This window comes from Xenopus laevis, chromosome 9_10S (genome assembly GCF_017654675.1).
Source record: "Xenopus laevis strain J_2021 chromosome 9_10S, Xenopus_laevis_v10.1, whole genome shotgun sequence".
In the NCBI taxonomy this organism is placed as follows: Eukaryota; Metazoa; Chordata; class Amphibia; order Anura; family Pipidae; genus Xenopus; species Xenopus laevis.
This window is the reverse complement of record NC_054388.1, coordinates 47,955,413-47,981,533: the sequence shown is the minus strand read 5'-3', so window position 1 is coordinate 47,981,533 and position 26,121 is coordinate 47,955,413. Positions and strand designations below refer to the sequence as shown.

The 26,121-nt window shown below is 42.1% G+C and overlaps 1 protein-coding gene across 2 annotated transcripts; it reads left to right on the top strand.

Moving 5' to 3' along the window:
• The first annotated feature begins 189 nt into the window (after positions 1 to 189).
• On the top strand, positions 190 to 25,881 carry LOC108702881 (protein mono-ADP-ribosyltransferase PARP9). Of its 2 annotated transcripts, none has more exons than XM_041578369.1 (9): positions 190 to 358; positions 2,270 to 3,131; positions 5,625 to 5,858; positions 11,734 to 11,958; positions 18,404 to 18,473; positions 21,140 to 21,670; positions 22,882 to 23,030; positions 23,624 to 23,774; positions 24,320 to 25,881. In XM_041578369.1, the coding sequence occupies exons 2-9, from the start codon at positions 2,274 to 2,276 to the stop codon at positions 24,604 to 24,606; spliced, it is 2,505 nt and encodes an 834-aa protein (XP_041434303.1). In that variant the 5' UTR covers positions 190 to 358; positions 2,270 to 2,273; the 3' UTR covers positions 24,607 to 25,881. The 2 variants fall into 2 exon arrangements, with proteins under 2 accessions (XP_041434303.1, XP_018094134.1); XM_018238645.2 differs by having other exon boundaries at positions 191 to 358; positions 21,137 to 21,670.
• The last annotated feature ends 240 nt before the right edge of the window (positions 25,882 to 26,121 follow it).

Below are 26,121 nucleotides of genomic sequence, written 5' to 3'. Positions count from 1 at the left end.
CCTTGTATATATTTATATATATATATATATATATATATATATATATATATATATATATATATATATATATATATATATATATATATATATATATATATATATATATATATATATATATATATATATATATATATATATATATATATATATATATATATATATATATATATATATATATATATATCTTTGCCCCTGTGCCCACAATACCGACTCTGTCCTGTCGCGGATTATTTCACTTTCTGATCTGAGGGAGGGGCCGGGACTGAAGCGAAAGTGAAACAGCCCTAAGTTTCGAGTGGACCTGCCGAGCCTGCACCCTCACAAACAAAACTGACCCTTTCGCTGCACATCGAGGAAGGTGAGTCCCCCCACACCCTCACCCAATTAAAGCGCCCCTTCAGGGTCTGTGGTCCAGCTCGTCACAACCCTAAGTGCTTCACACACCATCTGGTTATGCCTAGAGCCCCCCCCACGGCTCTGAAGCTGGTCATAAGTTTTTAAAAGATCTGATTGTCATCGAGAGACCACGATTATCTCGAAACGATTGTACAAATTGTCCATCAACTAAAAAGACCATTTGCCAGTAACGGAACTAGGTGGGGACGGGCCCTGGTGCGGATTGGGTTGCCTATATATACCTGGCCGGTATTATAACGGCCTGGCCGGTAAAAATGATAGTTGATCCCAATTTTATTAAGGGGGAAAAAAGACAAATTTATAGGAAGGCCGGTATTTTTTTCCAGAAAAGGTGGCAACCCTGGGTGCGGATCGTGCGGACCGTGCTGCCGGCCCCCCACCCTCGTCCGTGCGCATTTACTTTGCGGCTGCAGCCGACTCCAGCCGGCTGCAGCGTGCACGATCTGCCGGGGGGGGGGGCCTGCGGGGGTGTGGGCCCTGGCCCAGTTGCACCCCCTGCTCCCCCAGTAGTTACGCCACTGCCATTTGCCAGAAAAACAAAGGGGAGCTGCCTGCTTGGCCCTGCAAACATAGATAGATTGCACTGGGACCAACAAAGATTTTTTTGACCTGGCCGATCAATTTCCTGACAGATATCGGCCGAAAAATCGTAAGATGTACGATCGTTTGAATCCCACTAATCGGTCGTTCGGCAAGAGAAATCTTTGCGTCTATGGGGAGCTTTACACACATACCTCAAAGTTATCTGGCTGGGACTGAAGAACAATAAATACAGTCAGTAAAAGTAAATGCCCCCCAAATCTAACCCAGTGGCTGCACACACACCCCACACACACAAACTCATTTCACTAAAGGTCCCAACAGAAATGTTTCTTATAATCAACCTCCAACTCAGTGCATAGGAGGTACAGTCACTGATTTGCTGCCCCCTTATGAAACATATTTTTATTAACTCCGCACACGGTAAAAATACTATGTTTTAGGGTTGCCATCTGGCCGGTATTTTACAGACCTGGCCAATAAAAATGATGGCTGATCCCAATGTTATTGATAGGGAAAAAAGATAAATATGTAGGAAGGCCAGTATTTTTTTTCGCAAAAGGTGGCAACCCTATGTACATATAACCCCTTAACTACATAATGTATCCCCCAATCCAGTAATCGGGTGTTTGCTGCTGACTACTCATCCTTCTTTTAGGTTCTCTAGGGCCACAAAAAGGCAGCTCTCCTGTCCTGGTTAATTATCAGCAAATTGGCCTACATTGTGCTCCCTCCTTACTTCCCTTGCACAGGCAAATATTAGAGTAGACTTTAAAGGGGTTTCCACCTTCCAATTACCTTTTCCAGTTGTTTTCAGATTCTTCACCAGAAATCAAACTTTAAACTTCAATATCAGAAAACTGTCACACATTGAAAATAGAAAGTAATTGAAAACAGTTTCTTTCTGGTGAACTATCTGAAACCAAATGAACTGAAAAAAGTGTTGGAAGGTTAAAAGGGACATACACCTCATTTTATTTGTCCCATATGTCACCTTTTTATATTTCTGTTTCTACAGTTGTAATAGTGCTGCAGTCACACAGGACATTCACATGTAACCAGTGGCGATTCTGGAGTTGCACCCTCCTCATTCAACACCCCGCACTGGGAAAAATGTTTCCTCATGGCAAAACCTCCCCTACATTTAATTACATTTACTTTTGGCCTTTTGATTTTGCTTGTGCTTCCCCAACCAAGATCTTTTATCTGCCCCCCCCCCACATAATATGGAGCTTGGACCAGGGCTAGTGCTGTTGCTTTATGTACAGAATGCAGTATGTAGTCATTTAACTCTTTGCTCTTTTAACTACAGGAAGATGGAACATTCCATCACCTTTCCCATCTCCGAGGAGCTGTACCGTCCAATGCAAGGAATTAAGGAGACACTTACAAAATTATTTGCTAAGAAATTCAGCTGCCAGATTGAAGTGAAAGGGCCCAAATATCTGGCGCTTCCTGGAGCACAAGGTTCTAAGTTAGTCTATGAGAAGAAGATGCCCGGAGGCTTCCGTGTGAGCACCTGGAAGGGTGACCTTACTATGCAAGACGTTGATGCTGTGGTTAATGCAGCTAATGACCAGCTTGAGCATATTGGGGGCTTGGCCCTTGCTTTGGCAAATGCTGGGGGGCCAGTAGTAGAAGAGGAGAGCAGGAGGCACATAGAAAAGAATGGGAAAGTGAAAACTGGATCCATTGCTGTAACATCAGCAGGAAATCTGCCCTGTAGTTGGATCATTCATGCCGTAGGGCCGAAGTGGGTTGACTACAAACATTCCCAGTGCGAGAGTGAGCTGAAGGAGGTCATTACCAGCATCCTTAGGCATGTAAACAAAGATAGTCGCATCACGTCTGTGGCAATACCGGCTGTGAGCTCAGGGATCTTTGGTTTCCCCCTTACACTCTGTGCCAATATTTTAGTGCAGGCGATCGAGAACTTTAGCAGTCAGGTAAAATGTGACCATCTGCAAGAAATCCGTCTTGTGAATAATGATGATAAAACAGTTGAGGCAATGAGAGCGGCCTGCGAGAAAATCCTTGGGAGAAGCCAAAATTGGTCACAGGGAATTGCACAAGCAGCCAATAACCAAGCAGCAGCTCCTCCCTACCTATCTCCGTCCCTCAGCATTAATGGTCTGAACCTTTTCTTAAAGAAAGGAAACATAGAGGAGCAGTCAGTAAGTACCTAATGCATGGCCCTGGTGCACACTAGCATCAGCAGCCAGTGATTCATTCTCTCCATTGGGTCTCCTTGGATGGAAGATCACAGGTTTGGGATGATTAAATCCCCACAACAAGCCTTAGGGGGGGTCACAAACACAGGACAGTTCCACACACACAGTAACATCTTACGGAGAAAGATATAAACATTGTAATTGCATAGTAAAAGAGACAATCGTGACGCAGGGCCGGCACCCAATAGCTTAAAGGGATACTGTCATGGGGGAAAAATTTTTTTTCAAAATGAATCAGTTAATAGTGCTACTCCAGCAGAATTCTGCACTGAAATCCATTTCTCAAAAGAGCAAACTGATTTTTTTATATTCAATTTTGAAATCTAGCATGGGGCTAGACATATTGTCAATTTGCCAGCTACCCCAAGTCATGTGACTTCAACAAATCTGTTTGCTCTTTTAAAATTCTGCTGGAGCAGCACTATTAACTAATTCATTTTGGAAAAAAATGTTTTTTCCCATGACAGTATCCCTTTAATGTTGACCACAGAACATAATACTAAGAAGGGTCGGGCCACCCTGTAAAATCAGCATGAAGAAGCGCTGCTCCAAGACAAGCAAAAGAAAGGCCTTGGAGAAAATTGCAAATGGGGCAACTGCAGCCGTGTTTTCACATGTGCGATTATTTGGCCTAAAGTGGTTTTGATATCTAATGGCATTCTGCTGAACTTGGTGCTTTCATTTTCACCATCTTTCCTGTTCTCACAAATAGTTTAGTTTGATTCATTTCATGGAATTACAACATGTTGTCGGTTCCACAATGGCCCATGATAACACATATCATGTACTATCATAGTAAATAGAGACACAATATTAGAAAAAAAGAATGTGTATGAAATAACCTCCCTCGGTTAGAGCAAAACATACTATAAAGCAACCAGTTCCCAACCAGTTTTCTTAAAGCAGGTGATTATTTTGAATTTCTGACTTGGTGACAAGTTTTAGAAGCATAAAGACCACGTGCTCTGCATAAAAGAGAGTCCTGTAGGCTACCACTTGCTGCTACCAAGTAGCTAATCACAGCCCTTTTTTTTGTCACCCCCCGGAAGCTATTTTGATGCTTGTGTTGCTCTCCAAAAAAAAGGTTGGGGGACAATGCTATACACTGAAAGCACAGAGGTCCTGTTATTCCTAATCGTTTGCTTGTCTTCTATCATATACTCAAGTGCACCTTGTCATACCTCCATTTTTTACTGTATAGTTACACTCCCTAGAGTAATGGCACACCCATGTATGTTTTCCTATCTTCAATTTACTTTATTGCCTGTGGGAAAGCATTTTGGGGAGAGTTGTCGCACATGGTAGTGCAAATTTAAATGCAGGAGACAAATCTCCCTGTGTCCAGTAACCTTAGGGAAAACTAGTTGTTTTTAATCTCCTTTTGATATGTAGTGTGAAATATGAGTACATTAGAGGGCATGTGTTAATACTGGTCTGGTCATAGCCAACTCAGCTATTTGCCCTAAGAAGAATTTTTTTGTTTTCATGAATCCATTATGCAGTGCAGCGACTGGCCAGCCAGGCGCCCTAGGTAAACTGTCCGGTTGCACACGTGATAGACGCTGGCCAGAGAGGAGAGAGGGAACCGAACTGGGGGTAGGAAGCAGAGAAGGTACCTGCCTGGCACCCCCCCCAGCTTTATGCCCTAGACATGTGCCTACTCTGCCTACCCCTAGTTACGGCCGTGATGCAGTGTTTTTTGTTGTTGTTTTTTTTTTTTAATGGTCATGGTATTTGAGTTGTGGCTAAAAAGTGAATCCAAACTTAGGGTAAAACTACACAGGAGATTTTGATCAGATTGTATCTTATCTTGCCATGCGACAGCACACAACATCATGCACCATCACGAATATTTGTAGGATCCTACAAAATCTGATCCCCCTTACAGCTAGAATGTAAATTCAGATCAGATAAATTTGGTTGGTGTAATTTGTTCATGTGTCTTCATCTGACTGTATTTCAAGGCAAAAATAAAGTTGGTCAGACCCCAACAGATCCTCGTCAAATAAAGATGCAGCATGCTGCTTTCCCATCCGACAGACGTGTTGCGTCAGATGGAAACATTTCCATGTAGTTTACACATCAGATTTTTGTATCGGTCCAATTATATTTTGACCCATGCATCTGCATCCATGTAAGATGCGTTTTGTCAATCCAACGCCATCCTACAAAATCTCCTGTAGAGTTTAGCTCTTAGCCACATGGCAGTTAACTATATGCATCTTTCTTGTTTTCAAATGTTAGCAAGTATGTGGGACTTTTCCTTGATGTCAGGAAGGAGCAACTCCCATCAGGTGTTGTGCAGTTTGTTTCATTGCTACAGGCAGCAAAAAGAAAGATAGCCTGCTTGACTCTCTTTGTGCAGAATAGGGCAGTGCTGGTAGCAATGTGAGTGAATGATATTACAGTGACCTCTTGTTTTCCTTCTCTCTGCAGACAAACATTATTGTAAATTCAACCTCGTCATCCCTAGATCTCCATCAGGGGCAAATCTCTAATGCCATTCTGAACAAAGCTGGACCAGAACTGCAACATGAAATACGGAAATATCTGCCTTATCCTCCCACTGGCTCAATGCTGCCCACACTTGGCTATCGATTGCCTTGCCAATTTGTGTACCACACCATATTGCCTTTCTATTCAGAGTGGTTTAAAGGGGACCCAAAACAGGTGAGAGGGAGCAGTGGAGTGAATATAAACACGATCATGAGTTTTTGATAAGATTTACTCAATTTAAGGGGGCCATACACTGGCCAATGCTTATGGTGTCCAACCGATTAGCCCACAGGCTTTATGGACCAATATAGTAATTTAGCCCTATGCTGGAGCTAAATGTGTGATATAAAGCATCCCATGTGTTTTCACCATAATGACAGACAATATAATTCAGAGCAACTTTCCAATATCTATCCATTCCCTATTCTCACTGGCTTTATAGTTATGGGTTATTATCAGTGCTATGGTCTATCACTGGTCTGGTTGTTTATTTTCTATAGTATTAAGTCAAATCAACTGGGCTTGCTGTATTTTCTTTTGCCTTGAAGACATTTCATTAGTCATCCGACTGGCTTTCTCAAATCAGAATGATTTGTACAAAACAAAATTATTTGTGGTTATATACTCTGGATTCTTACTCCAATCAGCATAATCTGTTTATTAAAACCAGCATGGGGTCAGAGACTTCATGGAGGTAAAATGTTGGTTGTATTGGAGCTATGAAGTATTATTAAATAGTGCAGATAGAGGTGCTAAAACAGTATTGTATTTGGTAGACATTAAGGGGCCCATTTACTTAGCTCGAGTGAAGGAAAAGAGGAAAAAAACTTCGAATTTCGATTGTTTTTTTTGGCTACTTCGACCATCGAATGGGCTACTTTGACCTTCGGCTACGACTTTGAATCTAACGATTCAAACTAAAAATCATTCGACCATTCGATAGTCGAAGTACTGTCTCTTAAAGAAAAAACTTCGACCCCCTAGTTCGCGTCCTAAAACCTACCGAAGTCAATGTTAGCCTATGGGGAAGGTCCCCGTAGGCTTCCTAAGCTTTATAGGGTCGAAGAAAAATCGTTCGATCGATTTTTCGTTTGATCGAACGAATAGCGCTAAATCCTTTGAATTCGAAGGATTTAACCTCGACAGTCGAATATCGAAGGTTAATTAACCCTCGATATTCGACCTTAAGTAAATCTGCCCCTAGGTGTCGCACACATCTGTTCAAACTTGGTTTTTCCATTTTCACAAATATGGTTTCTTTGACCCCTCTTTTGAACCAATCCTCCTCCCTGTCCAGAATGTGAACCTAGTAGTGGAGTTGGCTCTTCTGTGCTGCGCCATACGCTTGTGTAACGGTTGTTTAGTTTCTCCCACATACAAGTTTGAGCACTCCTCGCTGTACTGTACTGAATACACAATGTTACTCTTCTTATGCTTTAGTATTGGGCCTTTTGGATGAACCAGTTGCTGCCTCAGTGTGTTGCTGGGTTTAAAGCAGACCAGGCAGATGCAGTGTTTATTAAAGATCCTTCTAACTTTTTCAGACACCCCAGAAATAAATGGGAGGACCAAGTTCTTTTGTTTGCCCTGCTTTCCACCTTCACTGGTAGTACTGGTAGTGTTCTTTCTCCTTCTCCCAGTTTAAAACAAAGGCTCAGTCTGGATACCAGCACATTTAAAGGGCCGCTCTGAGATATTTTAACTGGTTTGCCCGAGCCTTTCTGCTGGTGGGGATTGTGTCTGCTCTGTGTTAAACACACTTTGTGATCTAATGGATGGGGGGGGGATTCAAACAGCAGGTACTGGCCCATGATGGTTGGTTTCCTGTAGACCTCTGTTTTCAGCTTTCTACCTTCTCTGACAGTTACCAAGCAGTCCCAAAAAGCCATAGCTTTATCTCTTATATCTTCACGTGTAAACTTGATGTTGTGGTCCACTGTGTCAATGTGTTCAGTGAAAGTCAGTACCTCTTGTGTGTGTATCTTAACGCAGGTGTGATCCACGTAACTGAACCAATGGTTGGGTGTCATTCCTTTGAAAGTACCCAGAGCCTTTCTTTCCACTTCTTCCATGTACAAATTTGCCACAATGGGGTATATTTATCAAAGAGTGAAGTTAATAGTGAAGTTCCGCCACTAGAGTGAAATTCCACCACTCTCCATCCATTTCTATGGGAGTTTTATAGGCATATTTATCAAAGGGTGAACTTTCACTTCACCCATTGATAATTACGCCTTTCAAAATCCCATAGAAATGAATTGAGAGCTGCGGAATTTCACTCTAGTGGCGGAACTTCACTATTAACTTCACTCTTTGATAAATTTACCCCTATGTGTGAAACTAGTGATCCCATGGCACAGCCATGCCTCTGCCTGTAGAATTTATCCTTGTACTTGAAATAGGCATAGGTCCAATAAGGAATTTGAGATTTACAGTGACCTGGATGAATACGAACCTTCACAGATACTGTATGTTGTGTAATTTCTTTGACTCCTAAAATAATGTAGCAAAGGCCAGCTGAGTTATAGACCTGGGACAAAACTTCTGATACATAGTTTCAGGAGTCAGACCCAGAGAGCATAAAGGGACAGACAATGACAAACAATAGCAATTACAGTTACACATAACTATAAACCAGTGAAAATGAGGAATGGATGGATATTAGGAAGTCACTGATTACATTACATTATTATTATTACTACTATAATAATTAGTATTAAGCTACATTATTATCATTACTGTACGTTATTATTGTTGTTACATTGTTTCAGAAGTCAGAGCCAGCAGTGCAGGGACAGACAGTGACAAACAGATACAATGACAATGACACATAACTATAAACCTAGTCAGAGCTAGCAGTGCAGAGAATAGAAAGAGGCAAACAGTGACAGACAGACACAATGACAGCGACACATTCTCACGTAAACCCAGTGAGAAACCCAGTGAGAATAAGGAATGAATGGATATTGGGAAGAATACGTTTTTCTTTTGTTAAGCAAAAATACCGGTTTTCATCGAAGATTATAAAATCACACTGTATGTTACATAGTAACATAGTAACATTAAGTAACAGTAAGGTTGAAAAAAGACACACGTCCATCAAGTTCAACCTTTTAGTTTTTTTTTTAATCTGCCTAACTGCTAGTTGATCCAGAGGAAGGCAAAAACCCCATCTGAAGCCTCTCCAATTTGCCTCAGAGGGGGGAAAAATTCCTTCCTGACCCCAAAATGTCAATCTGACTAGTCCCTGAATCAACTTGTACTATGAGCTATCTCCCATAACCCCCGTATTCCCTCACTTGCTAAAAAGCTATCCAGCCCCTTCTTAAAGCTATCTAATGTATCAGCCTGTACAACTGATTCAGGGAGAGAATTCACAGCTCTCACTGTAAAAAACCCCTTCCGAATATTTAGGTGGAACCTCTTTTCTTCTAATCGGAATGGGTGATCTTGTGTCAGCTGGAAAGACCTACTGGTAAATAAAGCATTAGAGAGATTATTATATGATCCCCTTATATATTTATACATAGTTATCATAACTCCCCTTAAGCGCCTCTTCTCCAGCGTGAACATCTCCAATTTGGCCAGTCTTTCCTCATAGCTAAGATTGTCCATACCTTTTACCAGCTTAGTTGCCCTTCTCTGTACCTTCTCTAATACAATATGTCCTGTTTGAGGGATGGAGACCAAAACTGTACGGCATAGTCTAGATGGGGCTTTACCAGTGCTTTATACAGTGGAAGAATGACCCCCTCCTCCCGTGCCTCTATGCCCCTTTTAACAAGACCTTATTTGCCCTTGATGCTGCTGACTGGCATTGCTTGCTACAGCCAAGTTTATCATCTACAAGGACTCCAAGTTCCTTTTCCATAATGGATTTGCCTAGTGCAGTCCCATTAAGGGTATAAGTGGCTTGTATATTTTTACATCCCAGGTGCATGATTTTACATTTCTCAACATTGAATCTCATTTGCCACTTAGCTGCCCAGATTGCCAGTTTGTCAAGATCCTGTTACAAGGATGCCACATCCTGGATGAAATTAATTGGGCTGGATAATTTTGTGTCATCTGCAAACACTGATACATTACTTACAATACCCTCCTCTAATTCATAAATTAACAAGTTAAATAAAAGTGGACCCAATACCGAGCCCGGAGGGACCCCACTAAGAACCTTACTCCAAGTAGAGAATGTCCCATTAACAACCACCCTCTGTACCCGATCCTGTAGCCAGTTTCCTGTCCATGTGACTTCATTAAGCTCAACAGACCTTAGTTTAGAAAGCAGTCATTTTTGTGTGGCACAGTATCAAACGCTTTGGCAAAATCCAAATAGATCACATCTACTGCCCCCCACAGTCCAGCCTCATCATAAAAAGCAATCAAATTCATCTGACATGACCTATCCTTCATAAAGCCATGCTGATTGCTGCCCCTAATGCCAATGACTAGGACAAAATTTTGAATGTGATCCCTTAACAAGCCTTCAAATAATTTGCCCACCACAGATGTCAAGTTTACTGGCCTATAATTGCCAGGCTGAGATCATAATCCCTTTTTAAATATTGGCATAACATCAGCTTTTCTCCAATCCATAGGCACCATACCAGATGACAGTGAATTTGAGAAAATCAGAAATAGGGGCTGGTCTAAAACTGAACTAAGCTCTCTTAGAACCCGGGGGTGTATGCCAACCCTGGAGCCTTGTTTACATTAATTTGTATTAAAGCTTTATGAATCATATCCTGAGTCAGCCACTGACTAGATTGAGCTGAGCCATTAGTGCAGTTATAAAGTGAGCCTGTGAACTCAGACTCCTCTATTGTATACACTAAAGAAAAGAACTGATTTAGAACATTACCCTTTTCTGTATCTGTTACAACCATACTGGTAACATTATTTAATGGAGCAACACTCTCAACTTGCATCTTTTTACTATTAATATATTTAAAAAACATTTTAGGGTTAGTTTTCACCTCCACCGCAATTAACTCTTCATTTCTTTTCTTAGCCTTCCGGATTGCTGATTTACAACATTTATTACAGTGTTTATATTCATTAAATGCAGCTTCTGTCCCAACAGATTTGTAGTTTTTAAATGCCTTTCTCTTCTTTCCTATTAACTTCTTTACTTCTGTATTAAGCCACATAGGATTTGTATTTTATTTGGCTGAGCAATGTAGTCTGTTATACGCAGAATTCCAAAACAGCAACCAGTATCGGACTGGGGTGCCTGAGTCCCATGAGGACACCTGATGTCAAGGGCGCGCATGCCTTTCCTCGGTACAAAGCAGCACCATAAAAAATATCAAATTAACACTTTAATTTGAAAAATAAAGATTGCAATGGCAGCACCAATATTAAATTGACTAATTAAACTTCTCTTTAGCAAGGAATAAAGTGTGACAGTGAAAATGTTTGGAACGGTGACACTGACAGTAGAGGTTCATTTCCGTCTATATTTTTAAAACAAAAAATTCAGTACCTAATGCAGTGGACTCACAAATGGTCTGGAGAGTTCAAGTCGATTTTTTTGTTTGCCACCAGGGGATGGATTGTGCCTGTCCTTGCCTGCCTGCCAACTCCAAGCTCTCTTCCTGGCCTGTAGTTTCAGCAGCAGTTTACAGTCTACTTTACAGAGAGCTGCATGTACGCACCTTCACTGATGTGCTGCACGTGCGCTAGGGTTGGGGGGTGTAAGTGCAGACACAGCACACGCAGACAGGCCAAACGTCACATAAAAGTGAGTGAGGTGATGCGTTCACCGTCCGCACCGGCTGATGCTCTGCGCTAGTTTGCTGCGCCTGCACTTAACTTCCTGCACTAAATTAACAATGCTGACGGCGGTGGGCTTGCTCACTGCCATGCTTGCTGCTCGCACCCAGAGGACCTTTGGCCCACCGAGCACGGGGCCCACCGTGTCTTCACCCGGTGCCAGTCCAACCCTGACAGCAATCCATATTTAATGGGTGACAGATTATTAATGTTGAGTGACTTTCATGCAAATGTAAATGCATCCCTATGACTTGTTCCCTGATGTTTCACACAGATTCTGAATATGTTGATCCTTCAGTGTCTGACTCAAGCAGCAAATATCCCTTCTCAGGGTCAACGTTCAATTTCCTTCCCAACTTTGGGAACTGGAGCATTGGGCTTTCCTATAAAAACAGTGGCTGAAATCATGATCCATACTTTTCTTCAATTTGCTTATAATTACCCAACCATGTTAGATGTGTACTTTGTAATTCACCCCAAAGATGAAGCATATTACAAGGTAAGTTGTTTCCCATTATACACATTATATACTGTATAATAACAAAATATCATTATGATTATTGTTACATTTTACAGTATTTATAAAATATCAGGATATACCATCGTTTGGTCTTTTATTGTTGGTGGACACTAGTGCTGTGACAACTCTCCAGGCTACTCCAGACACAGACCAGAACTGCTCCCCTTGGCTATTCTCAACCCCCACTTCTGCAGCGGGGGTTGAGAGGTAGAGGCTGTAGAGAGGTACAGGCTGCAGAATCTCCTTAATCACTTAGAATTCCTTCTCCTCCTCTAGCCCACTTTGCCCCCCTCCCTCAGGAATTTACTTTGGCATTTGGCTCATGAGCATGCTCAGTTCTTCTCAGCTCAGATTACTAAACACACCCTCCAGTCTAACAGGCAATAAAGAGATAGCTTTGCTGGTTCCCATAGAAACTATAGCTGTCTGATCCTTTTTTTTTTCTCCTAACCACCTCTCCTGAGCTCAGCTTAACCATTACAGTGCTCAGCCCCAGCAGAACTTTGTATCAAAGTATGTTGTGCCTGTGTAAACCTCATTCTGCATTGCATGAACTGTACAACTTAAATGTCTCAATGTTACTGATCATGTGTCAGAAGGAAAATGGCTGCCTGTTGAAAGCTACTATTTGTTTTAGGAAAATGTGATGACGCTGGAAAATGGAGGGGGTAAATGCAGTACAAATTATGTGGCTTGGGTGGGGAAGATATGCCCAACAATGTCCAGTCCAGAACCTGCTGATCAAAATACAGTCATTAACCTCTGTTCCAGTCACTTCCCTCAGGACCTGCATGGAGTTGATGGGCTCCATTGTCTCTGCAATAGACATAGTTCCCCTTGTTCAGATTCTCATCCATGGCATTCTGAACCAATGTGTTTCAGAATTCTCTTCTCTGGACTCCCTTATAACCATTCACTTCGCGTCATTGCTAGCATGGTGGATGCACCTAGCCGTCCTTGACCAGGGCAAGCCATTCCCCAAACTCCACTGGAACACCCTTACCATGGACACCAGTCTCTGGGGCTGAGGTGCTCAAAAGCATTTCTCCCAATCAATGTCCTACAGCACTTGCTTTCTTTTACTGGATGCTCTTCCTAAGGGGCAAGCGGGCAATCCTAAGGTCACAGCAGCAAGGGTGCCATGCAGAAGGTCTTAGAAATATTTGCCTGAGCAATGAAAAAATGTCCTGCCCATCTCAGCAGGTCACATTCTGGGGTGGACAATTGGACCGCATACTTTCTAATCAGGGAAACCCTTAATCAAGGGGAATGAGCAATTTACCTAGAGGGGGACCCTGGAGGTTAACCTGATAGCTTCCAGGGTCAACACCAAGCTCCCTGGTCCAAAGATCCAGCCACCTCTGGAGTAGATGCTCTCATAGATCCATGGCGGGTTTGACTTTTTCTTCATCTCCCCTGCCCCTTCTTTCCTTTCTCCCCAGAATTCCCAGGAGATTAAAGTATGAATGGATCAGGACCTTATAAATTGCTCTTCAGTGGCCCAGGAGAGCCTGGTTCATGGACCTTATAAACCTCTCGCTAGGCATGTCACTACAAGACAGTTTAGACCTTCTAAGCAAAGGAGCAGTGCTCCCCGTAAATTGACAACACATTTAACTGCCTGGCTATTGAAACCCAGATCCTCAAGCAACAGGAATTTGATGATAGGATAATTTTAACCTTGATTCCTACCATAAATCCGCCATCATCCAGAATTGACTACAGAACACTTTACCTCCACATCATGCATTGTCAGTTTCCTACAGCAGGATCTTGACAAGGGTCTCCTTCTGTCCATTCAGTGCTGTTCCAACACCAGATTGCTCAGGCATCACATATCCAAACTTTCCTTCATTGAGTTGCCCCAGACCTCAACTTGGTTCTGTCTTCCTTCCTCTCAGAACTGGCAGCCCTTTCCTGCTGTCCTGCCTTCCTCATTTTCCTTTCGGTCAAAGCTGTGCCCTGTCCGCTACCTACAATCCTGCTTAAGGTGGTATCCACCTTTCATTTAAACCAGGACATCATTGCATCATTCTTCTGCCCTCAGCCCAAAACCCCAAAAGAAGCTGCACTTGCACATGTTGTTAGCGCCCTAAAATACTACATCCACAGGTAGAAGCAGTTGGGAAGTTGAATGCTCTCCTTGTCATTCTGATGGGCCCCCACAAAAGACTGAGGGCTTCAAAGACTACGCTCGCCAAGTGGATCTGGGGTACAATTTCCAGAGCTTACTGGGTTGGTGGCAGGCCTCCTTCTTTCAGGGTCACAGCTCAATTAATCAGATCAGTGGTGGCTTCCTGGGTCAGTGAAAAGCCTGTGTCACGATCGGTACCCAAAATCCAGAACCAATGCTAGGCTCCCTGGTCTCAGCTCTTGCTTCCGCCTTTAACAGCCGCCTTTATCCTTGGGAGGAGCCCTCGGCTAATGGGATGTTGCCAGGTCTTATTAAGAGAGGAGCCAAGCTAAGAGCAGAGGGACACGATCGTTAGCAAAGTATTTTTGGGCAAAAGGTCACAGTTCAAGGGACGGACAAAAGCGTAGTCAAATCAGGCCGGGCCGGTGCGGGCAGAATACGAGCAAAGTCGGACAGGCAAGAGTCAAAAACCAGAAGATCAGATGAGAAGAGTTAAGCCAGGCACGTGTCGGATAACAGATTTCATAATAGTCGGATAACAGGCAGAGGTCGAGATCACAGAAGTCAGCAAAGTCTAGCAGGGTCAAAACAGGAATCAGAATACAAATAAAAAGCACCCAGGAACTCAGAAATGGAACCTAACAAATGGCAACAAGTTTGGATCAGAGGCCCCTTTAAATACAGTTTGAATTTGGCGCCTTCCGCGATGACGTCACGCGCCAGCGTCACTGCGCCTTTAAGAAGAGACGCGCGCCCATAGCAACCGGCGCTTACAGCAGCAAAGAAGAGCTTGGCGGGCATCCCCGCCAAGGGTGCGGCGGGCGTCCCCGCCGACCCCCTCGAACCGCCAGACAACCAGGGTGAGTAGACGTTACAGCCTAGCTTCCATGGAGCAGATTTGCAAGACAGCCACCTGATCATCCATTCACACTTTTACATGTTTCTGCAAAGTGCATGTGGCTTCCTGGATGCAAGAATTCTTTGGCAGAAGGTGCTACAGGCTGCTGTGCAGGATCAGACTTGACACCCTTCTTTCAGGGACACCTTTTGGACATCCCTCCAGTGCCTGTCCCCTCTGAAATGAAAGAGAGAGATGGATTTTCGTATTACCTGTTAAATCATTTTGTCTTTCATTAAAAGATGGGCACAGGCACACCCTTCATTACTGGTCTTCAAACCTGTTAGCGGAAAGCCTCCTCTTGGCACGTTAACTTTGTAGAGCAGTTCCCATCTGATCACCCCTGGGGGAAGTCTTATACTTCTCCCATTCCTTCTTCCTGTGCCTTATCTTGCCTGCATAACAGGGTTTGAAAATGAAGTCAGCCCAACAGTTCAGTTTTGGCAGTATTTTTGCCTTGTTTTTTTGTTTTAGGTATAGTTCTCCATACTTGTTACACTCTGGATAGTGACAGTCTCCTGGAGGGGGGTGTAGCCTGGCCAGTCTGTCTTTTGTTCTTTACTTGTCCTTTCCACCAAGAAGGTAGTGTAAACCCCCAGTCCTGTGTCCCCTTTCAAGAGATAAAAGGATTTTACAGTTAAGACAAAATCCTTTTTTCACCCTTTTCTCTGTGCATTCTCTATATTATAACTGCCCCTTATATATTTGTACATAGTGATCATATCCCTCTTAACTGCCACTTATTCAGTGTAACCAATCCCAATTTAGCCAACCTTTGCCCATGACTGAGCCTTTCCATTCCCTTTATCAGCTTAGATGTTCCTCTCTGTACTTTCTCTATTTCATTACAGCCCCTTATATATTTGTATATTTATATATAGTGATAATATTCTCTCTTCAAGGAGAACTAAACCCCCTTAAAGAGAAAATCTTCATGAACTGAGCTATTGTCCCCCCTCCCTGCATAGTCTGTTACTTGAAAAAACGTCCCTGGATGTAAAACTGATCTGCCAATGCAGAGTAGAGCAGCAGAGCTCATGGGCCTATCTTCTGCATACTAGGACCTTCTTCTTTCCCTTTGGTGATTTACTGAGCTTTCCAGTGCATACACAGGTGATGTTAATATCAGACTGGCTCCAACTGTGAATGTCAGCATTTCATTAGGCATAAATTCCATAGATAGGGAAGATGGCACATGGGAACTTTGTTGAGATCAATATTAAACCCAGGGACACTTTTTTAAATAAAAGACTGTGCGGGGAGGAAGCAGGGAGGGGGACAATGGAGCTCAGTGCATGGGGGCTTTTCTCTTTACGGGGTTTAGTTCTGCTTTAATTGCCTCTTCTCCAGTGTAACCAATCTTTTCTGTACTTTCTCTATTTCATTATATAGTGATTAGATCCCCACTTAACCTCCTCCTCTTAGCCTTTTCCAGAGTCCTTCCATTCCCATCAGAGTCGTTCTTCTCTGTACTGTATGTTCCACTATTACCCCTTATATATATAGTGACCAAATCTCCTCTTAACTGCCTCTTCTTCAGTGTAACCTATACCAAATTGGTCATCCTTTCCTCATAACTGATCCCTTCCAATCCTTTTATAAGACTAGTTGCTATTCTCTGTACTCCCATTAATCTATACCGAATTTAATTCAGAATAATGCCTTGCTGGCTTTGATTCTCATCTGCTACTGCATTTATTTCAATAAGAGTCTGAAATATGAATAGCAGAATAAAAAGACTAGTAATTAAAAGTAACAATAACAGTACAGAGAGGCAAATAATTAGAAAACTACAAAAAAGAAAATATGAAGGCCAACTGAAAAGTTGCTTATTTAGCCATTCCATAATATACTAAAAGTTAACTTTTAGTGAACCATAATTTTAAATGTGTGTGACATGAACTGCCCCTCATACAGGCATGCTGATTATTACTTTAAAATGACATTCTCCACTGTGATCAAACAACTGCCCCCCCCCCCCAAAGATGTCAGCCTTACAGAAGTATAATTTCCAGGCAAGGCTGTAAACCCCATCTGAATAGTGGAATTTTTCATATATATTTTTCATGTATATATGAATAAAACAGCTAAATAATTAAAAAGCACAAATAGTAAAACATGAAGAAACTTTGCAAATTGTGTCAGAATATTTTTCTCTACATGATACTAAAAGTTAAGTTTATGTTGAACATCCCCTCTAAAACATAAATATGTAGGACCTGATTAAAGTGATTGTTGTGTTTTCTTAAAGGAGGAAAGGCTCTGTTTACTTGGGGGTGCCAAAATTTAGGCACCCCCAAGTGATTGTATTTGCTTACCTGAGGCCAGTGCTCCTATCAGCAGAAAGACGGAGAGATCCTCTTCATGCTTCCTCTTTCTTCGCTCGGGTGCGCATGTGCAGTAGCGCGAAAAGCCGAACTTTAACAAAGTCCCTACTTTGTTCTACTGCGCATAAGTCTGCCCAGGAAATTTAAAGAAAGAAGAAGGAAGAGATCTGTCACGAACGGCACCCTAAATCCAGAACCCAAGCTAAGCTCCCTGGTCTCGGCTCTCACTTCTGCCTTAAACCGCCGCTTTTCACCTTGGGAGGAGCCCTTGGCTAATTGGATGCCGCCAGGTCTTATTTTAGAGAGGAGTAAAGCTAGCGGTTCTGGACGAGCAAAGGGGCACGATCGTCTCACCAAGGATACTGTATGGAAGACGCCAGATAACACAACGTGGAACAGTTAGGCCAGCTCAGGACAAGCAGAGTAGAATCGTCAGACAGGCCAGAATCGGAATTGGAGAACGAGGAATAGTCAGTGGACAGGCGAAGGGTCAGGATAGGAGAGATTAGAGTAGTCACAGACAGTCAAGGGTCAATACACAGAAGAACAATCAGGATTCAGTAGAATAAACACCCAGGAAACTGAATTGAACCTAACAACGGCAATGTGCAATAATACAAAGCCCCGTTAAATACTTTGAATTTCACGTCATCACACCGGCTGCACGCCAAAGGAGAACCGACGCTGGATGGAACAGGACGCATGTGCCGAAGGCATGGCGGGCGCCCGCCGCATGCTAGAGGGTACTCAACTGGACCTCCAGGGTGAACGTGTTGCTCGCTGGAAGAACTCCGGGCCGGTGCAGTTTTCTGATGTTAGGAGCACCGGCCTGGGGTGTTAGGTTTTTTTTAACTTTTGGCACCCCAATTAAATAGACCTTTCCTTATCCTTTAAAGTTTTATTTTTTATAAAGAACTTGCTTTTTCTGATATTGTTTTAACTGAAGCTTGGCAATAAATAAGCCTCTAAGTGGCCATTACATGTAAACACTGTATATGAAATGTGCTTTTATTTTCTGATGTTATTAGCCCTTTAAAGAAAGTACCCTTCTGTTCTGTTGTGAAGGTTTTTCAGGATACTGTCCAAACAATTCAAAAGTCGAACAACATCAGAGTGAGTGCAGAGGAGCCAAGAGGTGAGTTATTCTTAGTTACAGTTACTCACAGTTATGTTACACACAGTTACACTCAGTTATTCACAGTTGCGGTTATGCTGTTACTCTCAGTTACAGTTGCACTCAGTTACATTTATCTTACACACAGTTACTATCAGTTACTCACAGTTACGCTAAGTTACTCACAGTTACTCCGAGTTACTCACAGTTACTCCGAGTTACACTCAGTTATTCACAGTTACAGTTGCCCACAGTTACATATATTCATAATTATGCTCAGATATTCTCAATTACAGTTACCCACAGTTACAGTTACTCACAGTTATACTCAGTTACTCGCATAGTTATATGTTTAAGTTGGTTAAAAAAAGTCCATCAAGTTCAACCCCTCCAAATGAAACCCAGCATCCATACACACACACTGACCCTTCCATACACTCACAAACTATATATACTCATATACTTACTATAAATTTTAGTATCACAATAGCCTTGGATATTATGTCTGTACAAGACATTAACTGAATCAGCCATCACAACATCACCCGGCAGTGCATTCCACAACCTCACTGTCCTGACTGTGAAGAACCACCTACGTTGCTTCAAATGAAAGTTCTTTTCCTCTAGTCTAAAGGGGTGGCCTCTGGTACGGTGATCCTCTTTATGGGTAAAAAGGTCCCCTGCTATTTTTCTATGATGCTCTCTACTTAAAAGTTATCATGTCCAGTCACCAAAATCTGTGGAGGCTGTTCAGGCTGGAGACGAAACAAGGGTTCTGGATGTGAAAGAAAAAGGAGGATACTGCTCGCAGTAGGGGCTGAAATCAGCCTCTTGAAGTACTAGCTTTAGTGTATAACTAAGCATTTATATTATTTTTGCCAAAGTGCATAACCTTGCATTTATCAACATTGAACCTCATTTTCCAGTTTGCTGCCCAGTTTTCCAGTTTAGACAAATCACTCTGCAAAGTGGCAGCATCCTGCATGGAACCTATAGTTCTGCACAATTTAGTATCATCTGCAAAAATAGAAACAGTACTTTCAATGCCCACCTCCAGGTCATTAATAAACAAGTTGAAAAGCAAGGGACCTAGTACAGAGCTCTGCGGTACTCCACTAACAACACTGGTCCAATTAGAAAATGTTCCATTTACCACCACTCTGTGTTGTCTATTCAAGTACAAATACTGTTTCTGGCCAATATTCCTTAATTTAACTTAATTTAAGCAAAGTAGGTCACATCCACTGCCATCCCTGAGTTGAGGTTCCTTCTCAGTTACTCACAGTTACACACAGTTCAATGAGCAGGTTTTGTTGGAAATGAAATGTAGTCACTGCACAAACAATAATCCAGAACATAAATACTTGTGTGCAGTGTGCAAAGTACAGTTTTGGGAACAAATTGCCATGCATTTTACCCTTAATGCTGTTTTATCTCAAAATGCCAGTGTAATTATACATTATTAATTATAGCCATGCTCAACGTTGCATCTGCTGCAGTACCGCCTTATGAGTCAAATGCAATTGCACATTTTTATGCAAATAGGGTGAAAGTTGTGTCTAACATTTTCAGAGGGGGCTTATATCACAAAGTAGCATTTGCATATGATTCACATGGCTCAAGTCTGCTGCCCTATTGACACAACCCACGGTGGGAACCCCTCGAAGCCACAGACAGGTCTAGGGTGGCAGTAGCTCCAGGGTTCCCCAGCATCAATAAGTGCAGTTGTGCCCCATTCATCATAGGTCAGGATGGATAGTATGATGGGGGTGCAGGAGTGTTTTTGGCCACAACTACCTTAATAAACTGTGTCGATATGTGCTCTCCATTTCATTGAGGGGCACATTTACTAATGGTCGAATATCGAGGGTTAATTAACCCTCGATATTCGACCCTCGAAGTTAAATCCTTTGACTTTGAATATCGAAGTCGAAGGATTTAGCGCTATTCGTTCGATCGAACGATTAATTCCTTCGAAACCGAACGTTTCGAAGGATTTTAATCCATCGATGGAACGATTTTCCTTCGATCAAAAAAAGCTAGCAAATCCTATGGGGACCTTCCCCATCGGTTAACATTGATGCTCGGTAGGTTTTAGGTGGTGAAGTAGGTGGTCGAAGTTTTTTTTAAATAGACAGTACATAGACTATCGAATGGTCGAATAGTCGAACGACTTTTAGTTCGAAACGTTCGAAGTAGCCAAAAAAACCCTTTGAAATTCAAAGTTTTTTTTATTCTAATCCTTCACTCGAGCTTAGTAAATGTGCCCCTTAGAGTGACTGTTTTCATAAATGACGCCCTATATACAGTGGACAGGGAGACATGCTCTTGTTTACAACAACAACAATGTAGGCTCTGGATTTCCAGACTTGTTAAGCCCTCTTTGGTGTTTGCAGCAAATAAGCACTCACCCCAAATCTCCCCCTAATTTGCTTTCAGATTGCCTCTCCTTCAGGATTGGTCCTCTATGACAAAAAAGGTATTCCCCTGTACAGAGTGCAGTTCAACAGGACCAGCCCTCTAGGTTTGCTCATAGCCTGTACAGAGAGATACCATAAACCTATAGCCGTATAAGTATTTCCTGTATGTAACATAATTCAGCAGGAACAGCCTCTTATGTTTACCTCAGAATGTTCATCTGTACATGTTCCTTATGATAATTAATATTTATTATTTCTATACAGCAGAAACTAGTTCTCAGGATGAGAAAATATGCATAATTATTCGGGGTAACAGCAGTGATGTGCAAGAAGCAGAGACATTTCTGACTCAGAATATTCTGGTACCTGAGTCCATTCACATACAGAACAACCACATTTTCCTTCTTGGAAAGAAGGAGCACAGATCCCTAAGTTCCCTACACTTCTCTCAGGCTGAAATATCAGAGGTTCTGAGCAATGGGAAGGCCTCACTGGAAATTAAGGGCTCCCAAAAGGACTTGGCGTCAGCAGCAGTGCAGGTGGAGATGATGCTTTTGGATGCACAGGAGGAACATGCAGAGAAGCTAGAGGATGAGCTGTTTGAGTCGGCAGTGCAATGGATGTATGAAGGGAGAAAACAGATGGACTGTTTCCCAGGAAGAGACAACAGGAAGATAGAGGAAGCCTATATGTCCAAGAGTAACACTGAGCTCAGTATCAGCGGGAAACAAATGAGCTTTGATTTCATAAATCTCACAGTGAAGGCTGCAGGGACAACGTATCGCCTGTACAGAGAGTGTAAGTTCCAACTGTCTCCTGGGAATATTCACTTGCCCAAAATGATTAAAAGATTGCTCTTTCTCTTTGTGTGACACTTATGCAGGAAACGGATGCTGGGAATTAAGTGCAGGTTTCCTACATGGCAAAATGGAATATTTTAGGCAAAATCTTGGTATTGTCCATTTACCCATTTCAGGGATGATTTACACTGACCCAGGAAAGACAGAGAAAGACCTGTACGATCCTAAAGCTTCCATAAATAGGAAGGACTAACCCTACAAAGGGGTTGCAGCTTTGGCTTTATTCTAAGAGAACAATTTGCCAGATACCACAAAATTCTGAGCTTGGTTGCTGTAGCCAATCAGGAGGAAATGCAAGTGTGGGCCTTCCCATGGCCAAAGCCTTTGGGATTAATTGGCTCCCTGTTCATGTGATACTGCAAGTCCAGGGAACACCCTTGTTTGCCTGAAGTATGTGAGGGACATTATATGGATTACAGATTAAGGGCCTGATGGGCAAATGCAATTAAATACCCATAGCAACCAATTAGCACATAGCATTTACTGGTCGCCCGCTTGAAAGGAAAACATCTGATTGATTTCTAAGAGTTACTAGACCTGTTTGTAATTTAGCTATTTATATTACAATACCCCATGACTATATATAGGAATCTCCTGCCCATCTGAAATGATCAGAGCATTGGCAGGTCAGCCTGTGGCTAGTGTTAGAGTTGGGGAAAGGTAGTGATAGAGCTGGGGACAGGTATGTTCTATATGTCCACTGACATGATGTAAATGTCAAATGATTTATTTACCCATCTAAATGTGGCCAGAAAGTATGTCTCTTAAACTGGGGCATGTTGAGTATCAATGGAGAGAGCTGAGCAGGGAAGGATGGTAAAGGATTGACTAAGTGGTACCAATTTGTTAGGGACATTGAGTTGAGACAAAACATTCTGCCCCAAGCTGATGGATGTCTTTTGTAAAAAATGAATGGGCTTGGGATATTGGCGGTGCACCACTATTGTTATTCACCTGAAACGTAGTCCTTGTGAGGGGCTTGGGCTGAATGCAGTGAGATTACCTTTCAAATATGCACACTTTTGTTGTGAATCACTACATTACACTGCTAGTAAAGGTTCATGTGCTACTGACACAAGAATATTACTACACACAGAAAGGGGTAGAGATTTACTGTATGAATGTATTGAGAATGTTTCCCTCCCTTAGGCCATCTGGCTCGTGACTATATCCCAAGGGCCCATAAAGGCGGCAAAACGGTGGCACCCCTGTTCCTGCTGGATCTGGTGAATCCATCCACAAAGGAATTTAAAGACAGAGCAAAGGAGTTTATGAAGGCCAACCTGGAGCTAGTCAAGGTAAGAGAACCCAGTAAATGGTTTATTAATGATGCACTTGCTCTTTCCTCCCTTCTCCCCAACAGCAATGGAAACTGTGCCATGGTACAAGCACCTTCTTCTGCAATAAGCACATAACTGGGGTTGTAGTTGTATGATATAAACATGTGTCAACCACTTACCTAAGAGAAATAGTTGGGTTCTTTAGTACTGAGGGCTGACATGAGTATGAATAGAAATGTATGAAAAATGACATGCCCCCATGTACAAAAACAAATTCTATATAGGAATTAGAAGGTATTAGCATAAGGCTTAGAATTAGAAGGGCTTATTTGTGAAGGGGGGGGGAATAAGGTGCAAAAGACAACACAATTAACCCTACAGTTGCTGACATTCTGACTCTGAGTGACAACTGCTGAGCTGAAAGCTTGGTATTGGAAAAAAAAAACTGCTCATGTCTCAGAAACCACTTCCATTAATAGTGCACAGAAAAGTGGCCTGTGTCTTCAGCACATGCACACATGTGAAGAACTATGAATTAGGGTCCATGCCCCTCAGTACTTTACTGACTGCTGTACAGCCCCAGTTGAACATCCCTAACTTTTACCTTTCAGATGGTCAAAATCCAAAATAAAGTTTTATCCGCTGTGTATCAGTCCATAAAGAGTGACAATAAAGGGTTACAGGTGTACAAGCGCGTCCCCAGTGACTTCTGCAAACTCATTGCCAGAGTTGGGTTCAACAGACTGTACATGGGCTCAGGAGGTAAGTGGGGATTATACAAACAGTAAGTTATTGGGATCAAGGGGAATTCCTTGGCTCTCTGAAAGTGCTTCGATACAATGTGTCCCTCCAAAGCATTTCTATTACTTGTTCGTGGACTTCATACACATGTTTTAGATACAATGTGTGGTGCGCGCATGTTTTGTGTCTTCTAATAAACAGAAGTGATGTAGAACTGAGCATGAGAACCTTGTTTTTTAGGGGTGCAGATCATGTAGGGGAAATGTCCTCTGATTTCAATGCATTATTCATGGTAATGTGTTAAAGGGGACCTTGAAGACACACAGCTTGTAAAAAAAAAAAAAACACACACAAAAGCTCTCTCTCTCTCTATCATGGCCAGCTGTGACTGCCTTATGGAGGTGACTGTGCTAGCAACCAAGCTGTAGTAAAGGGAAGTATGTACTGTATATCTAGAATCCCTACCATAAAGGCAGGATAGAGACATGAGTACACTCCCCCATGCCAAGGAACTAGAGAGTCACATGGATTCCAATGTTTACACCAGTTCTGTGCTGTATTTTCAGATGCTGAGTACGAAGGGTGCATTTGCTTCAATAAGCAGCTTGATGAAGTGTTGGAAGATCCAACAGGAACAAAGGGCCTGGTCTGTATCTTCCAGGCTGAGGTGGCACCCGGCACCCTAAGTGAGACGTGGAACATGTTGCCCACTCCATTGGCATCTGATGTGTTCAGTCTGTATGACAGTTATATGGATTCTATCAAAGATCCCAAAAAAGTTGTGATTTTTGATGGTCACCGTGCTAATCCACAATACTGGTTCATTTGCAAGTGGAAAGGATCCAAGGTTTAATTAAGAGAAACTCTCCAAACACTAATACACCTCAACTCTTGGCTTTCATTTTAGTATAGTGAGAAAGGAATGACCCACCCTAATGGCACAGATAAACCACATTTTGTCTTGGTTTGTAAGTCAGTAAGTTACATTTTGGAGTTAAAAGTATCTCAATAGTTTTCCTTAGCCATATCAGTGCTGTAAAGTCTAACAAGCTGCCCAGGCTCCCCTTTTGCAGAATCTATGTAGCAAGGTGCCCAGGCTCCCCTTTTGTTACGTTTATATCTAGCTAGCTGCCTACACTCCCCTTTTACAGAATCTATGTAGAAAGGTGTCCAGGCTTCCCTTTAGCAAAGTCTGCATAGCACCAGCTGGGTTGGGGAAGGGGCACTAGCTCTATCTACATTTGAGGCACAGAAACAAAGCTCTATCCACAGATGCCTCACCTTCTAAGACTCCAGTCAGTGAGAAGCCACCAGAAAACATGACCATTTACTGCAGGCTAAAGTAGTGATGTCTAATGAGTACTTAGGATGACATGAACCTGCCCATTTTGGTGCAGTGTTGGTTATGGAGATGACAAGTGCTTCATTCTAAGCATTTTTGACAGAAAATCATGACTTTGATATTATTGTATAACACTGAAGTATTTCTGTACCATGGGTAACATAAGGTAATAACTGATGATAATCCTTATAAAAAATCTGCATAGAGATGTAATTCCATACACGAATGTTATGGAATTCCCTTTGTAATATAACAAAACAGCAAACAAATGTGCAAATTTACATGCAATACTATTAACAAATGCACTTGCAAATATACACACCCTTACTCTACTTTACTCTGATGAATTGCATACAATTGTTAAATGCAGGACACAAGGGAGCCCTGGAATTGCCACTTAACTTAAGGAGGTGTCACGAAGTTCTAGTTTATTGTTGGATATCCAGTTGGCAGTTGGACACCCACCTACATCCTATGGGTGGTATAAAAGGACTTCACATCATAGTTTTAGCTGGGTTGTGGTACAAAGAAGTCCAGCAACAGCCAATCATGCACTGGTACTAGTTGTAACTTAAGAAAAAAACTTTCTTTTTTTTCTTATTTTTAACCAAGGGGGCTAGTCTGGCACGGGAGCGTGTAACCTCCAGTGTGATTCAAATAAAGACTTCTATATATTCTGGGTTTGGGGATTTTCCTTATTTCTGTGTGATTATAAAAATGGACTTTAAAGTTTCATTATATTTGCTTCTGTAGTATAATCTATAAATAAAATAATATATGAATGTATGGCCTGTTTATTCAATATATGAATGTTTATGGCCTGGTTTGAATTCTGTTGAAACACCCATTTTCTATGTTTTAAGCCCAGTACAACATTCAATTAAATAGGGATACTGTCATGGGAAAACAAATTTTTTTCAAAATGAATCAGTTAATAGTGCTGCTCCAGCAGAATTCTGTACTGAAATCCATTTCTCAAAAGAGCAAACAGATTTTTTTATATTCAATTTTGTAATCTGACATGGG